We start from the raw sequence: 17286 nt of genomic DNA, 5'->3' as shown, positions 1-17286 counted from the left end.
GGGAACTAGCCAGTTTACTCAGCAAGGACCACCAGACTCTTGGACAACCTTGCCTGGTTTTGCCAAACTTACGTGGCATAGCTGAGAATCTCGGCCTCATTTGGATGATTTTTAGTTGACTTCTCTCCTCCTCCTTCCCAGTCATTATACATCTTGATAAAGCAAGAAGTTCTTGATAAGTTCAAAACTACTTCGAGTACAAACAACTACAGTAGTGGGGTAATTTTTATTGAACTCTGAGATGATCAATGGCAAAGTACAGCAATAAAATCCAGAACTGGAGCATTTAGCAACAGGCCAAAATGTAGAATTGATTTTCATCATTGTAAGAGTTTGACTTGCAGTTTTTGCAGGACACTTAAAGCTTTAAATTTTCCCTTTAATCAGCAGAATTGCCCTCTCCCTCCCCAACGCACACTTAAGTTCTAAACTACAGTGACTTGATGATTTCTGAGAAGTAAGGCACTACAGTGTCCTTTCAGAGTAGTTACAGATTATCACGGCACTTGCTGTGATCTTCAAGATCGTCCATGGCAAAAAAAAAAAAATGCAACTGGTAACAAAAAAAGTGTACATCCTGTGATTAATAATTATTGCCACTGTTAATAAAATGCCTACTGCATTGTAGGTGATATACTGTAGACTCCAGAGAGGAAGCCTACAGTACACAGTGCAGTTTACAGTGTCCTCACCTAGCAAAACTGTTTTCTCTGGTTTGGAAAATGTCATTAAAGCTCATTTGTTTAAGCTAGGGAACAGATTTTAACCGTTCTCTAGAAATTGGTACATTCTCATAAATGAGAATTTCCTTCTCAAAGGCACTCGATGAAGACCTCTGCATTTAGAGTTTTGGAATAGGAGTGGCAGCCACTGCAATGCTTTCAATTGCACACTCATCAGTGCCACGACGGATTCTGAAGTAACCATCTTCTCCCCATGACGTGCCCCAGCTGTTCTTGACAATCCAGAACTTCTCGCCACTTTTTGGGTCTTTACCATAGCCCACCAGCAAGACAGCATGATTGGTCAGTTCAAAAGGGTTGAAGTCATCCTGCAACCCAGTGTGATGGTAGATTCCCTCTTTATAAAACATGAAATCATTATAAACTTCAAAGGCAACAGCCATTGGCCCACCCAGAACAAGCTCAAGTTTCATCAGGGCTTCATTGCAGGCTCCATAGAAACCACCAACATAGTGGTACTCAGAAGTGTAGTAGTGATAACAGCTGCGCTTGAACAAGCATGGAGAATCTTGGGCTGTGTAAGGGAAGCAGTCCTCTTCCACCACACCAAAGTCTTGGACATACTTCCCAGCAATGAGGTACGGGAAGCCACCATCACAACCTAAACAAGAAATGTCTGGTTATTCCCTTGGAAAGTTATTTGATACGGGGGATGCTCCTACTCAAATCTTGGAATGCTTTCAGGCTATGGTACTGAAGACAAGTTGCAGTGCCACCAGTTATCCTAGTATTCCAGTTAGCTATAGCTAGCTTTCTAAGTTACACAAAACAAAATTCAGAGCACAGTGGGAACTGTATTGGGAACATTCTAATACATGGACCACCTCCTCATCCACTCGCTCCTGACATCAAGAACAGCAGCTGACTGTATGCTACAAAAAAGCTCTTATAGCATGGGTACTCTCCTCTGAAAATTTGACATCTTAGTCATTGCTTTTATTCATCACTCCCTGCCCATATGTTCCTTCTCTCTCTGAATAAGCTTTAAGGATACTTGGTTCCTTTCTTTCTAGGCATGCTTCACAGCCTAGCTACATTTTCAGCCGTGCTCCTTAAATTGCTCTGGAAGACAGTGACCATCTACTTAAAATCCATTAACATCCTTAGTATGGAGCCCACCTACTCCTGGTCCAGTGCCATCCCCAACAGCAAAGTGGGCTGACAACTCTAGTATATTTTTAACTATTTCTTTCAGGAAAATAAAGAAAAAAGTACTATAAAGAGTAGTTTGCCAGATTATTCTGACAACAGAACAAAATCGTGTGTGAGAGGAAAGTGGGTAAGTTTTAAATGTACTCCTGCAGTGCCATTAATACTGAAAGTTAATTGTGTATGCACCAGTGTACTTACCCTGAGAATACTGGCTGCAAGATACAACCTGCTGGGGACTGAAGACAGGTTTCTGAGTGTTGTTTGTGAGGATACGTATTCTTGCTTCCAGCATGCCCATGGAGGCAAATGCATAACAGCTGCCACACGAGGCTAAGGAAAGGAATAAAAAACAAAAACACACCACAAAACAACATGAGCAGTCAGTCACATAAACAAAGTGAGTCAGCTGCATTCAGGTACCAGTATGACTAGACTGCACAAGAGTTAAAACCTGACAGACCAACTTATAATCACTGTGTTAAACACTGACAAAGCAAGAACTTTAAACACACATTTACCTTTTAGGCTTGTAAGCAGTTTTGTTCAAAACAGCTTTAGCAACTGTTTTATTTTTTTTAAACAACACTGAGTTACTCCAGAATAAGAGACGATATTCTACTCTTCAGGATTTTTCCATCAGTATCATTTAACATCCATGCTATTCATCCTGAATGAATCAAGAGGGTTCATATTATAGCAGAGAAGCCTCACAACCTACTGCCTCAGACTATAACCCTCTAAGGAGCACAAAAGCTGAGAGACAGTGAAGTATTTTAAGCGAACACTGACAAAACTGTTCTAGATTATTTCAACCTATCAGTGGATTTAGTGCTGTAATCTCTTGTTAAAATATTCCACCTCTAGAACCACCCCCAAAATAACTCACTTTTGAGAGCCTAGTGGTATAAATACTAGGTTTGATATTGTGTATTCATGCCAGTTCCTTTTATTTCCCCCAAGGACATCTGATTGTACACTGGATTTTCTGAGGCACTTAAAATTTCCCTTCCGTTGCCTGGCAAAGAGCTAAGGCTCCTACTTTCGGAACAGAATTTAGTAATGCTTCTAGTTTTAGGCCTCTTCACTCCCTAGGAAGTTTTTGTAACACATTAACAACCTCTAGAAGTAGAATGACATGCATCACAGGGAAGGACAATTACATGGATGAGGTCCTATTTTGTCTGATTGTCACCACGGTGCCCAATTTCCCTTTGTTTCCTGACAGTAGGAAAGTCAAGAATTGCAGAGCTATGAAAAGGAGGGAGGCTTAAGGAACAAAACAAAGTAGTTTTTCTTGAACTGCGTAGGTGTATAAAAGCAGAACTGTAACAAAAGCAAGACTTTGTGAAATTGCACCTTCACTGAGTTAGATGCATCTCTGAAGAGAAGGGGCAAAAATCAGTCTGAAGAAGAATGCTTTTTGCCCAGCAGGGCTAGCTGAAACAGTGAAAGGTGCCATTGTACAGTCACAGCATCCAAGGTGGGCCATGCTGCAGAAAACTTCGTTGTGCTTTTGACACACAATCAGTGCAACCATTTCAATCTGAAATCTGCAAGGGTGGTTGCTATATACATCTTTTCGTTTTATTTTATGTAATACGTGTTTTTTTTTTTTAAACTCTTATCATAGGGGTATTCGTGCAGTTCTTAATGTGCGAATCACACTAACAGCAGGGAGTCAACAGCAGGAGTAGCTGCTTTTCCTGAGGCTTTCTAGAAATTCTCTCCTCCAGATACAATTAAAGCTTAAGCCAAATGAGATGCCACTTGCTCTGCAGGAAAGGGCTGATAGATGTTGAAGAATAATAAGGAGGGGACACAGCATCTAGGAAACAATCAGCTGAGCAGACTTCCCACTCATTTTTATCTGCAAAAAAACCTTGCACAACTTGGGGGAAATTGGAATTGCACGGTAAGGCTAACTAAATATTTAGGTTTCTCTCCTCTCCTGCCCAGTAAATTTGATAACAAGCAATGGCAGGGCTATCTCCAAGAAGACACACTTCTTGGCTGAAAGATGCCATTACTGCTCTGTAAGCTGCCTGTAAGCATAACAATCCAAGACAACTGTAGTTGCATGAAGCCTGCCATGTCTCAAGGTAATATAGAAAAAACAAAAATTTCTCCTCTAATTCTTGTTCACTTCACATGCTACATTCACATGCAGCTTCCTACTGCTTATAGCCTTCTCCACCATGTCAAGTTCTAATTAGTCACCTAATAACCATTTTAAAAATCAAGAGCTCAGCGCCTCAGAAAATCACGCCATCTATGATAAGCACAACTTAATTGGTGAGCAGTTTTTTCTGTTGTTGGGTGGGGTTTTTTGTTTGCTTTTTGAAAGCCTGAAGGCTAGAATTCTTATTTAATGGAGCAGAGTGCATATTCCACAGACATTTAATATACTCAGCATGATTTCTCTGATTACAGAAAAAAAATATAGGCACTTCAGTTACTGGAAGCAGCAGAGCAGTTCTCGTTTAGAGAAACCTTGAAGCAACACAAAGGGAAAAGAGTAAGCTTCAGACTGAGAGTTCCTCAGTTTGGAAAGAACAAACAGCTCTTGGGACATTTGCAGTTCACATGAGGAGAAAGCACAGGACTGTATCATTTCCTGTTGCCATCTTTCAGCAATGTGACGTGACAGCTTGTGATCTAGAACTCCTACAAGCCTTTCTATGTTTTTTTCTACTGGGAATCTAGCTGGCAGAATTCGGCAGAACTAAATCATAGATGTAGGTCCAGTTATATAAGTAACCCCCTTCCTCCCCACCTCACTAACACACATTTTGCTTCCCTCGAAGTTGTAACTGGATAATTAACAGCAGGTGGAAATTTGTTTCCAACTAGAATGGAAGGCATGCATTAACTGAGTGCATATCTGGCTTCCAATATGTAGCAATTTAATTGGGAAGCAGAACAAGTATCTCACATCACAATGCCTGTGGAAGAAGACACTGTTTCTGTATATGCTGAAACCTATTTTAAGCACATGGGACACTGTATGTAATACAGGGGGGAAAAATTGTTCCCCCCCCCCATCTATCGTATACATACTTTTCATAGCAACTGACATCTCACCTTGTAATAGCTATTTAAGCAACTGCTGAAGTTCTGATAAGATTTTAGGGCAGTACAGACAATTTTCATGAGTTATTTATTAATGCTTCATGGTGATTTGCCATCAGCAGGAGTTAGGGGAAGAATAAGTGCACATCAGTTTTGTCAGCACGCAGAAAGCCGTGACCGAGACTGTCCGCATAAAACTTGACAGCTGTCTTTATGCAGGGCACTGTGGTTGTTGGCTTTTACTCCAGCAAAAGATACTGCTACGATAACAGCACTACCACAACAACCACCTTAATTGTGGCAGTGCTGTCAGCCAGGATTCCACAAAGTTTCCACAGCTTACTCACAGTAAAGGTGCAATCTATCAGCTGTAAGACGCTAAACAAGTAGGATAAAAACCTGTTAACAGCAAACTACAGAGTACATCAAAGGAGTTCTAGAGCATTTCAGAGTTATATGTATAATTTTTACCTTGATTCCGAACAGGGCTGACATAATTGACACCATTCACATTCCTCCAGTCCCAGGATTCTGGTAAGCCTGAAACTTTTTTGAGTAACTCAGGTGTTAGAGGTGCAGGCTTCGGCCTAAAGAGAAGAATACGTTTTTAAGTAACATATAACAATAAGTAAGGAAACAAGTAACACTCATTGTCACCTTCCTCTTTTACTGGTTGCATAGTTACACACTAAGCAATTTGAAATTGCCTCCATCCATGCCGAGTGAGTGTCAGTCTCAAAATATTAATTTCAACAGGATGCAAGACATACTCAGATCCCAGAGGGAACTGCGTTATGAAGTACCTACAAGCAAATTAGTTCAAAAACATGTGCCCTAGCCAGAAGTGCCAACTCTCAGCAACTGTAGAAATACTCCCATGTAAATAAATTTTTAGATTTTATGATGTTCTTCTAAAAACATACAATTGCCACAGCTTGGAAAGGATCAGTAGCACTCCACTCACAGCAGTATACAAGTAGAAAATGGAAGAATTCAAAGGAGAAACAGCCATCAAGAAAGAAAAAATACCTGAAAAATTCAGGTTTTCACATTGATGATGTAATGGAGGACCAGATACTCATTACTAACCTGCCACGTGGCCTGCAAGACCCTAAACATACTCTCAGGGCTACTTCACTGAAACTGAGAAATCGCTCCGCTCCAATTATGGAGGACACTGGCTGCAGGCAAGACAGGTTGCCATAGTAACCAAGGACTTCCCTTAGAAAATCTTCATCCATGTTTAATAATGGAATGCACTTCCCTGCTTTTTAATTGCCATTATCAACTAGCAGAACCAGGAAGACAGCCATGCAGAGGCTGACAGCTATGGCAAGCGAGCAGCTGATGGTTGCAATGTCACACACCTGTCTACCCAAGACTGTTCCTTCTTCTCTGCACGTGTGAACTCACCAGAAAGTTACTGGGCAAAGTAAGATTAAAGGGGAGGTGACTCCATTTGTCTTGGCTGCTTGAGAAAGCAGATTTAGGAATTGTTATTCAAACGGACAAATAAACTGGCACGCCATAAAAGTGAGCTAGAGGGCTTGAAACACTAAACATCTAAATTATTATCCAAAACCCAGCAAGGAAGAGTCAGGACAAAGATGAGCATATTCTTTGTAGCAGTGAGTGTTAACCATCAATGGCAAACCAAAAGGCTGTAGTACCTTGAAGTCCTGGAATAGAGACCCCCAGCTCTTCTTGTTAGTTCTTCCAGGGAAAACTTCTCATACTCCTCATATCTTGTTGCTCTCCAGGACTTCTGGTAAGTATTGATAGCATTTACAAAGTCAAAGTTGTGCACAAAGCGTCTGCTAGAAAGCCTGCAATCAAGAAACAAAACAGTACAATGAAGAAAAGGACTGGGATTGAAGTATGAAAATATTTACCAGATTAAATGTGGAGAAGGCCACAGTTCTGGAAGAGCCTTCTACTAGGTAGAAACGAGGAGTCATACAATTATATGATCAAGGCAAGGCTTCTGAAATTTGAGACAACCCATAACTCGCAAGATACAATCATCTCAATCATGTCCATCAGATATGCTAGTTTTGGAACTGGGCTTAAACAGAAAATTCAGGAAGACAGACTGAAGGAGCATCCCTGTGATGTGACTAGCACAACCTCCCCTGCCTTTCTACACTCAAGATTTATTTGAACATTATCACTGGCATTAACTTCATCTCCAGTCACAGGATTGATCCACGCTGACTGAACCTGATGAAACCTGAAGCACAGTCACCAAACATTTCAGCCAGCAAAATATCACTTATCTGTTGCTTACCCTCCTCTAGGTTTCTGGAGAGGTAGCTGGTCTACGTGAACATCTGAGGAAGATGAAGAAACCTTCTGTCCAGTGAAGCAAGCCCAATTATGGCCAAGTACATCATGCACCCATCCTGGTAGAGTCTCATTACAGTAGCTGGTTACGTTCTGGCCTTCCTTTTTATACTGAAATGTAAAGAGGTTATGCTGGTATTGAATACATGCACGTGTTAGCATCGCAATAGTCCCTACCCACCCAGATGCTTCTTGTTCTGTCTTAAAGAAAGTGGCCAAGCATTCTCAATCAACTCACTCTATGTTTAATTTCAGAAGAACGCATTAAGTACACATTAAGCAGATTAAGGAAACCAATCTTTATCAAGTTGCTAAAGGACAGTCGGGCTGTGACTTGCACTTATAGCAACAAATCATATATTAGTGGTAATGGTATTAACTAATGGGGTGATTCTTTCGGTTGAACAGTTGCTTTCTAAATAAGGTATAAAAGACACCTTAGTATTTAGCCTTCTTTCCAAGGCCCCTGTGGATTAGTGCACCATATCTGTAATCACTGAAAAGTAACCTCAAACTGCTGCAAATGTTAGAAGAATCCAAGACTCATGGCAACTTGAAAATCAAATATAGGGAGGCTGGCATGTTTCTCACTTAGTAACATCTCAGGGAAAACTGTATTAGAGCATTTCTCTTTTCACAAGTCAGAGCAGTAGGTGGGATGTCTTGCAACTGCTTCAAGTCTGAAGTGTGGTGAAAGAGTATGAAGAATCAGTTTCACCTCAGCTAACAAAATGAGATAAAAAAGGGATGATCCATTGAGAGTAACTCAAGAGAAATCTGGGAGTGGGTGAAGAGAACACTAAAAGGTCAAGTACGAATTCCTAACAGATGCAGAGAAGTTTGTTTACATACCATGGTTTACAACAAACATTGTAACCACTCGCATGAAAAATTACTGTTAAGCAATTTTGTGACAGTAGAATGTCTGAGGAGAGAAAAGTTTTATACTCATCTTTTAAGGTTCAAGTTTTGTATTAAGTTACACAAGAGACTGAAAACTTGAGCTACAAAAGCTTTAGCTTGCCTTCTAACCACAGATTACTTCAACAGAATACAAGTTCCCTAATCCAAGAATACTTCATTAAATTCCTTCCAGCTGCCGCAGATGCACAACTGTAGATGGATGTTGTAACTGTATTTCAGTAAAATGGTGCTGGTAGCCTCCTCGCTGAAAAAAGCAGTGGCTTGCAGTGATGCCTCTAAACAGATTTAAACTAGACTAAGCACAACTACTTTCTATGAGTACTGGCCTTGCTGGTAAAAGCAGTATGTTTCAAGTTTGAAAGTTTTTTATTTCCCTAAGAGGTAAGAGAGAAAGGATAGAGACCTTATTGGATACAGCACTGCAGCACACTCGGGCTGCCATCCCATCCCCTTTCACAGCTACTGGTCTCAATGTTCAGCCCACAAGCCTACTCAAATTCTAGGAGGAGGATTACCATCTACATTAAGCCTGACAGAAGGATTTGCCCCTCATTTCTCATAAAATTTACAAGCATGCCTACGCATTATAACATCAGGAGTACACTTTAAACTGGAATAGGACGCAGACACCTTACTGTGCAGACATATAAAAATTGAGGCTATCAGAACAAACTGCTATATTGCTACTTGATACAAAATGCAAGCAGATATAAACTACAACTGCATTTCCTTGGCTACAAAGAATATTCTGCAGTTCAGAGATTTATACTTCCACATTTACACTTTGGGAAAACAGCAGGAGCACCTTGCTAGTTAAGTGAGTCCAGCTAATGTAGTTTAATTCTAACTTTCAAACGATTTGCAGAATTACACAGCACTGGCAACTCTAACATTTAGATTTAAGCAACAGAGAGTAAAAACATATGCAGGCTTTTTTTTTGTAACATCCTGAAATTTAAACCTTAATTACTGTCACTTGTCTAGGTTGGTTATTTCAGCAGTGAAGACCCTAGTTTTAAATAGATCTGGTGTGTTGGGAAATGGGAGAAAAACTGCAAGAGGGAGATGTCACCGCGTGAGCCCGAAAGAGCTTATTATATGTAGTCTGAAAGAGCTTACTTTGTGTAGCAAAATACTCTATAATAGCAATCCAGAAAAGAAACAAGTTTTCATATTGCAAGTAATCAGCAAGCAGAGTAACCATATCTTCTAACATGAAGAATACAAAAGCATAGAGTGAAGCTGGGTTTTCACTTGGCAAGCCTAGACAGACTAGTCTATGTTAAAGAATGCACAGAAATTAAGTACTACTAGAGCTTATCCACTTCAGCTATTAAAGCAATCCAAGTGAAAAATACGCACTGATAAGCTCACCCAAACCACTCCTTCTGTGCAAAAAGTCGTTTGTCCATAGTCCCCAGATAAAACAACAATTAACTTGTAAAGTCAGTGAGATCTTACAAAAACATGAAGGGTGGGTGATTGGTCAGTAAGTCACAGGAGCAAGACTACTAAAAGAAACCTAAATGAAACAAGCATAATCAATGAACAAGCTGGGTCTACATCCACACAGTACAGTAGCTCAGCTAGAGACTTTAGATAAGATCGCATCATTCTTTTTAGTAATTATAAGTTTATTTTTGCTTAATGGTGAAGAATTGCACTGGAAGTTGAGCTAGTACCAGTGGAGCCCCTATGCTTGAAACACATGTATCAGCAAAAATACAGCTATTCATTTATATGAAATACTGCTGTTCAACTCTGCTCAATGGCTGAATGAGGAAAGTGCTAAAGCATCATAGTAGATCAATCAGGATAGTTTATCTGTTCAGTCATGGTAATGGGGTTTTAGCCACATAATTTAACTGCAGTGAAACAGGAGTTCATGAGCAGATCTTAAACAATGAATGTTGTCCAGACAAGCACAAACTGACAGCCATGACAGGAGACGTGCAAGGTTTTCTGTTATGGTTACTCTTTCAGGAGACCACCTTCACAGCATTTTTTGTGTAATAATGAAATATATTTATATATATATATAATCAATATTTGTAAGAGAAAAATAGTCTAATTCACTGAGATGCTAGGATAAACAATTTAGCTAATTCCAAAATGACTTATCAGCATGAAATCTTTCTTCTGGAAATCACCACCACAACTGCTCCACAAAAAAGCAAAGAACATCAATCCAGAATCAAGTGGTAACTCCAGAACAGTGTGTAAATTGTGAAGTTATTTCAGGGAGAAATAAGCAATTTTATGAAGTAGTAAAAGCAATAAACAACTACAGAACTGATGTTTAATACAGAGTATCTTCTTGCTATAAAGCAGGACAGTCAGCAAGCATGATGATACCTCTTCTTTCCCATGAATTCCAAAGGCACTTTGTCTTTATCATTTACCACATCCTAAACAGCAATCAAAGCTAGGCAATACTGTAAGAGACTGCCTTCTACTATTTCCTCTTGCTCCTCTTCCAAGTAGTCCTTTTCCATTAGCACTCTACTTCAGCCCATTTTACTAGATTATGATCAACACTAAGCAAATGAAAAGTAATTTAATCATAACAGAATTAAGTACAAATGGTATGAGTATTTTAAATAATAAGCAGGCATTCCTCAATCAAACTCTGAAGCATGCACTGAGTTGAGTCCATTATTTTCCCCTAGAAGCTTTACACAGCAATGGAATTGGTCCTAGAAGAGTGCAAACTGCATTTGATAGAGACAAACATATTTTCAGTTCTTATCAGGACTAAATACTTCTTATTTCTATTTCATAGGTATTGCAAAAATCACTGGATTGAAGTAGACACGTCACAAGAGTTGAAGTTCTTCCTTACAAACAGCCTGACCAAGTTCCCACTGACAATTGTGAAATCATAGTTTCATGATGGACAGTATTACAAACTCTTGCCCAACAAAGTCAATGAGTTGTTTGCAGAAAGAAACAAAAGGAAAAAAAATTATTTACTAAGCACTGTGATATTTCCTCATGCTCCTCAGTAACTTTTTTTTTTTTACAGCAATAACATGAATAAAACATACAGAAGGTAACCAGCTTGAGTTCTTACTCTCTCAAATTTTTAAGGAAATAAGCCTTTAATTTAAGCATGTCTTGCTGATGGAATCCTTACTACTAAAATGGTCCAAACTATCTTGCTATGTCTGGATACCAAAAGTGAATGCAAAACTAATAATGAATCCATTTACTTACAAATGGATTTCATGGTCATGAAATGCAAGCTATTGTGCCTTGCTACTGCTCAGGCACATTTGACTCACTCCATTTTTGAGCAGCATGTTGAATCACATGACCTCCTCAAGTACACTATAAGCAAGTTTTTTCTATAACATTTTTATCATACAATATCCTGAGTTGAAAGGGACCCACAAAGGTCACCGAGTCCAACTCCTAGCTCCACATGGCGACCTGAGAGTTGGATTATATCAAGGAGCACTGTTCAAACACTTGTTGAACAATGAGAGACTTGGGACCATGACCACTTTCCTAGTAAGCCTGTTCCAGTGCCCAAGCACCACCTCAGTAAAGAACTTCTAATATCCAGCCTGAACATTGCCTGACACAGCTTCATGCCATTCCCTAGCATTCACTCATAACACTTGCCACCAAAGATAAAAGATCAGCACCTCTCTGCTTCCTCTCATAAGGAACTCGCAGACAGCAGTGAGGTCACCTAGCAGTCTGTTCTTCGCTCAATTAACCAGTTAGCCACTCTCAAGTCATGATTTCTAGAATTTTCAGGACCTCTGTTGCTCTCCTTTGGGCACATTCTATTATTTTTGTTATACTGTTTTACTGTACTCCTGCGTATCAAAGCACTTATGTTTCCATAAGCAGAGAGAAAAATACCAGATTGGTACTTAGCTGTCACTTGACATGGCTTTCATCTTCCAGAAAGATATTTCACAACTGAAAGCTGCCTTCAAGTTGGTGCCAAACAGCTCTATATTCTGGAGCAGGCTGTTGTTTCTGTGATTAAATTCCTCACATTCAAGAATTAGTTTGATAATCAATACGTGACTCAACTGCTTATGGTAGTGGTTTGTTAAACACCTCTGCATTTCAATGTGAAGTATCAGCCTAAGGATTCCCAGCTTGTTAGCTCAAATGTCCTTCTCCTATGATGCCCTTGGTGTACTTATCTATGTCTGCTGAATTCCGCCTGCTAGAGATGACAAAAAGCCTGAGTTCTGGTACAATACTACAACATACAGCGGTCCACTACCCTCACAGAAGCAGTAACTCCAGTGGGGTTTTTTTTGTTTGTTTGTTTTTTGAGGTGGACACTCCCACTATAGGAAACCTTGCAGGAAAATCCCTACCTGAGAGGTTTCAGAGGCAATTCTGCCCTCTTCTACTCTTCATAGTCTGCAGTTTTTATAGCATTACCTGCCAAACCTACAAGACATGTGCACTGTGGTAATTTCGTGTCACTGTTTGATGATGATGAGAGCACAGCAATCAGCTATTTCTCTCAAACTTTGCTCTTGCTCAAGTATAAACTCCTGATTTACGCAGAAGCACTCCAACTTTAAAAAGTTGATATTTAAAACAAAACATGTAAACATCATCACTGTCAATCTTGTAAAACCTACTTTGCCCTTTCCTTTTAAATAAAGTGGACTCTCATAGGCATGGAGGAAGTTACAGCTCAGTCAGAGCCTCATGTATCACTTCAGTTAGGACCAGGGCCCTCCTGGAATAGAAGATCACTCACTTTTCTTAACAGCTGACAACACAGGCCTAAGAATAGCTGCTCCCAGGAAGCTGATTTGAAACAAAAGTAATATCATTATTGTCCTTACTGCCAGCCCAGGTTCAGAGATTCTATGCTAGGCCAAGGCCTGAGTGTTCATTATTGACTCATCTAAAACCAAACAAGACCACAACTTATGAAGTGAAGAAGAAACGTATTCACTCCTCCTGCTGAGGACTGCACACAGTGTCTGAGCAGTCCTGCTGCACAGAACATCCATCTCCCAAACAGACAAGTCATCCCACAGACTGTTTCAAGTCACCCTTCAGATTCATTATGCCACTCATCAGATAAACAGCAGTGCCCCTCAGCAACTGGGTCTTCTGCCTGTCCTGACTATCAGTACTGTTTTCAGCTTGATCTGAAGTCATTAATAGGGACTGGAGAATTGGGGAAAAAAAAAAAAAAAAGCACCAAAAAACCCAACCCAAGGAGTAGGAAAGTTCCTTACAGATTTAAGACTTATTCTGGTATTAAAGCCCCTAGAAATCCTTCAGCTGGGAGAACAGATGACCTTTCTAAAGTGAACAGGACATATTTCATGCATCAGAGAAGATCTTTAAGGAAAGATAAAAGAAATTATGTCTGATATTTCACTTGAGTGCAAGATGTCAGAAAGAAAACTGAAACAACTCTTTTTCCTAAGCCACTGGGAGAGTCAGTTTCATGAAGGTTTTTAACAACTGCTGCCAGCACACCAAGAAGCAAAAACAGCACCACTGTTAAGAGATTTTTCAAACAATACTACTACTGCTCTCCTCTCACTACTCAGGGAATAGCAACCATTTTTTGTTTTGTTTTTAATGCAAGAAAGCAGCTATTTGTCTGGTTATCCAGGCAAACCTTAGAGGTGAAGAAAACCAAGCGTTCCCACTGCCCTACTGTGGCACCCAGCAAGCGAGGAGAAGCCCAAATATAGGCCATTTCAGCAATGTTCAGTGAAGCAAAACACAAGTTAACTCACCTTGAAAAATGCAAACCACTTGTAGTTGTTTAGCACAATTTCAAAGCCTTGATTGTAAATCAAAGTGAAGAAACCAAAATTGCCCAGGCTATCCTGAGCCACATCTAATTTCTGAAGATTCACAAGCACTGTTTTTTCCACAGGCCCTGAAAAAAAATTGCAAAGAGACTGAAGTTTAAAAGTGAGTACAAAGCATACCATATTCATTTCACTACAAAAGATGCTAAGCAATACTCATTGAATAAAGCCTCCTGCAAAAAAGACATCAAGCAAGTACACCACAGGGACCTCACTTACCTAACAGTGCATCCACATGCTCATTTTTCCAACATTAGACAATATTTGCACATTTAATTAGCCACAACAGCAGTACCAAACATCTGTTGCAGGAAAACATCAGCTTATTTAAAAACAACTTGTTGCACAACTCAGACACCGTGTTTATGGTGACAAACCTTCCCCTTAAACAGCTCATTTCAGGTGATGGCCACCACACCACCTCACAGCAATTATAGGATCACAAAGGCTGGAAAAGACCACTAAGATCAACTAGTCCAATCCCAAGCCATCCCCACCATGCCCACTGACCAAGTCCCTCAGGGTCACATCTCCATATTTCTTGAATGCCTCCAGGAACAGCGACTCCATCACTTCCATGGCCTGTGCCAATGCCTCATCACTCCTTCTGAGAAGAAATTTTTCCTAATATCCAACCTGAACCTCCCTGGCAAAACTTAAGGCCTTTATCTCTCATCCTATCACTATGACCTAGGAGAAGTCCCCACCTTGCCAGACTCCTTTCAGGCAGTTGCATCGACTAGTAAGATCTCCCCAAGCCTCCTCTTCTCCAGACTAAACAAGACTAAACCCTCAGCTTCTCCCCACAAGATTTGCGCTCCAGACCCCTTACAGTTTTGTTGCACTTCCCTGGATACGCTCCAGGGCCTCAATGTCTTTCTTGTAGTGAGGGGCCCAAAACTGAACACAGTACTTGAGGTGTAGTCTCACTAGTGCCAAGTACAGATGGTTGATTGCCTTCCTGCTCCTGCTGACTGCACTATTTCTGATACAAGCCAGGATGCCATTGGCCTTCTTGGCCACACTGCTGGCTCACATTTAGCCAGCTGAACATGAGCACCTCCAAAGCTCTGAACCCCACCAGTACCAACTTCACCTCCCATGCTCCTACCTGTTACCTGCCTGGCCTAATCAGTCTCACAGAGACAACTTAGATACTATGTATTAACTACTCCTCAAATAACAATGAAATAATAATAAAGTAATAACTACTCACTACTATCTCCCTCTCCAGAAAAAGGCTATTTCTGCCTCCTGAGGTTACCAGGCTCACTAGAAACAAGCCCTCAGCCAGGTATAACCCTGGAGAGCAACCACATTAAGCTGCTGCAAAAAAAGCTACTTGTAGGAGAGGCTGAGCTCAGGAGGGCAACTGGAGCTGCGAAGAAGGAAGAAGTGAGTCGGCATGAGACGCTGATCCTAGTAAATAAAACCTAGTTGAACGCAAATCAAAAACATACTAAAACGAAGCGAAAATGACCGAAGCGCAGTAACAAGGCTGCCCGCTACGGTCACCCGGAGAGCTGTATCCAACAGACAGCGAAAAGGGCGGCTGCTAAAGTAAGCACAGCCACATGCTTCCTGCCCACCGGTTTCGGTTTCCCGGCACCGAGCAGCAGCCTCCCCCCACCCTCACCCACTCCTCCCTTCAGCTCACGGGGACCGCTCCCCCGAGGCCCTCCGCGAGGCCGGGCCACCCGGGGAAGGGGAGCAGGACGGGATCGGCTCTCACCCGCCTGCGAGCAGTTGCCGTGGCGGCCGCCAGCCCGCCAGACGCGGAGCTCCCATGCGCCCAGCAGGTCGGCGTAGGAGCAGTTGGCCGGTGTGTCTGCCCGCAACCCCACGGGCAGCACCGCCAGCACCACCGCCGCCGCCGCGGCCCACAGCACCCAGCCCGCCATGGCACCGCGCCGCCCTCCGCCGCTGCCGCCGTTGAAATGGGCCCTGAGACCCCGCCGCCTCCACGCCCCCGGGCCTAGGCCTGGGCCCGCCCCGGAGCGGTGGTGCTGCGCCGGGAGGGGCGGGCCTCTGCGCCTACCCGCTGTGGGGGTCTGGGACGCGCTGCGGTGTGGGTGCGGCTTGCCCTGCAAAGCGTTTCTTCCTCATCTAAAAGCATCTCCTTTCCCAAAAGGTGTCCTTCTCTCTAACGGGAGTCCTTCTCCTCCACGAACAGCGTCCTTCCCAAAGGACAGCCTGCTCTGCAAAGTGCAACTCCTTCACTAAAGGACATCCTCCCCGCACAATATCATAGAATCATAAAGGTTGGAAAAGACCACTGAGATTATCAAATTCAACCGTCAGCCCACCCCCACCATGCCCACTAACCCACATCCCTCAGTGCAACATCTCCACAGTTCTTGCACACTTCCACATTACCGCTATCCAACCCGAACCTCCCCTGAGCAACTGAAGTCCATATCATTCTCTTCAAAAAGGAGTCACCCTACCCAAAAGGCAGCCACTTTCAGGGTGGATATTAGGAAGAAATTCTTCTCAGGAAGAGTGGTAATGCATTGACACAGGCTGCCCAGGAAGGTTGTGGAGTCACTGTCCCTGTAGGCGTTCAAAGAACTGTGGAGACGTGGCACTGAGGGCCATGGTTAGTGGGCACGGTGGGGGTGGCTGACGGTTGGACTAGGTGATCTTAGTGGTCTTTTCCAATCTTAATATTTCTGTGATTCTATGGATTCTGTGAATACCCAAAGTGCCTCCTGTTCCCCAAAGTCCACACAGCTCCCCAGGCAGTATCCTTCCTCCAAAGGGCATCCTCCTCTGTAAAAGGCAGCATTGTCTCCCAAGTCCCTTCCCCAAAACCCAAGCCAAGGTCTCTGTACTCAAAGAATTCCCCTGCAAAGAGGGTCTGGTTCCTGGTTTACTTAACCAAGTGTCATTCAGCTGTGAAGAGCAAGGTTTATCTAGCACATATTTTAGCTGCACAAAATGAGTCAGGGTTTCCGTAACAGCTGCACCCCACTTCCAGGAAACCACGTGGTGCCAGTGCTGCATGTGGTCTGGGACCCCAAAAACCTGTGGCAGTAAACCTCAGACCATAACCTGAAAAAATGTAGAAAATTCCCCCAGAAAGTGGAAGCCTTACTGAGGTACAGGTTCACCAACCAAACTGTTTACACAGGATGAGTGTTGTTGAGATGTTTCCCTGAGCTGTGAGTGCAGCTGAGTGTAGCACAGTGCATGACTGAGTGTGCATGGGAAGGGGTGCTTGTTTCATTGTC

At 42.1% G+C, this 17286-nt stretch overlaps 1 protein-coding gene across 1 annotated transcript; it reads right to left on the bottom strand.

The window, feature by feature from the left end:
• CTSC (cathepsin C) lies at nucleotides 208–16184 on the bottom strand. Its single transcript, XM_021382320.1, is given in 8 exon segments — nucleotides 208–1344; nucleotides 2094–2225; nucleotides 5436–5551; nucleotides 6635–6790; nucleotides 7252–7418; nucleotides 13976–14121; nucleotides 15786–16070; nucleotides 16073–16184. Coding segments are annotated over 8 exon segments (1602 nt in total). The 5' UTR covers nucleotides 16170–16184; the 3' UTR covers nucleotides 208–841.

The sequence above is a fragment of the Numida meleagris genome, chromosome 1 (assembly GCF_002078875.1).
Source record: "Numida meleagris isolate 19003 breed g44 Domestic line chromosome 1, NumMel1.0, whole genome shotgun sequence".
In the NCBI taxonomy this organism is placed as follows: domain Eukaryota; kingdom Metazoa; phylum Chordata; class Aves; order Galliformes; family Numididae; genus Numida; species Numida meleagris.
Note: the sequence above shows the minus strand (reverse complement) of the source record. Positions and strands in the feature narration are given on the sequence as shown.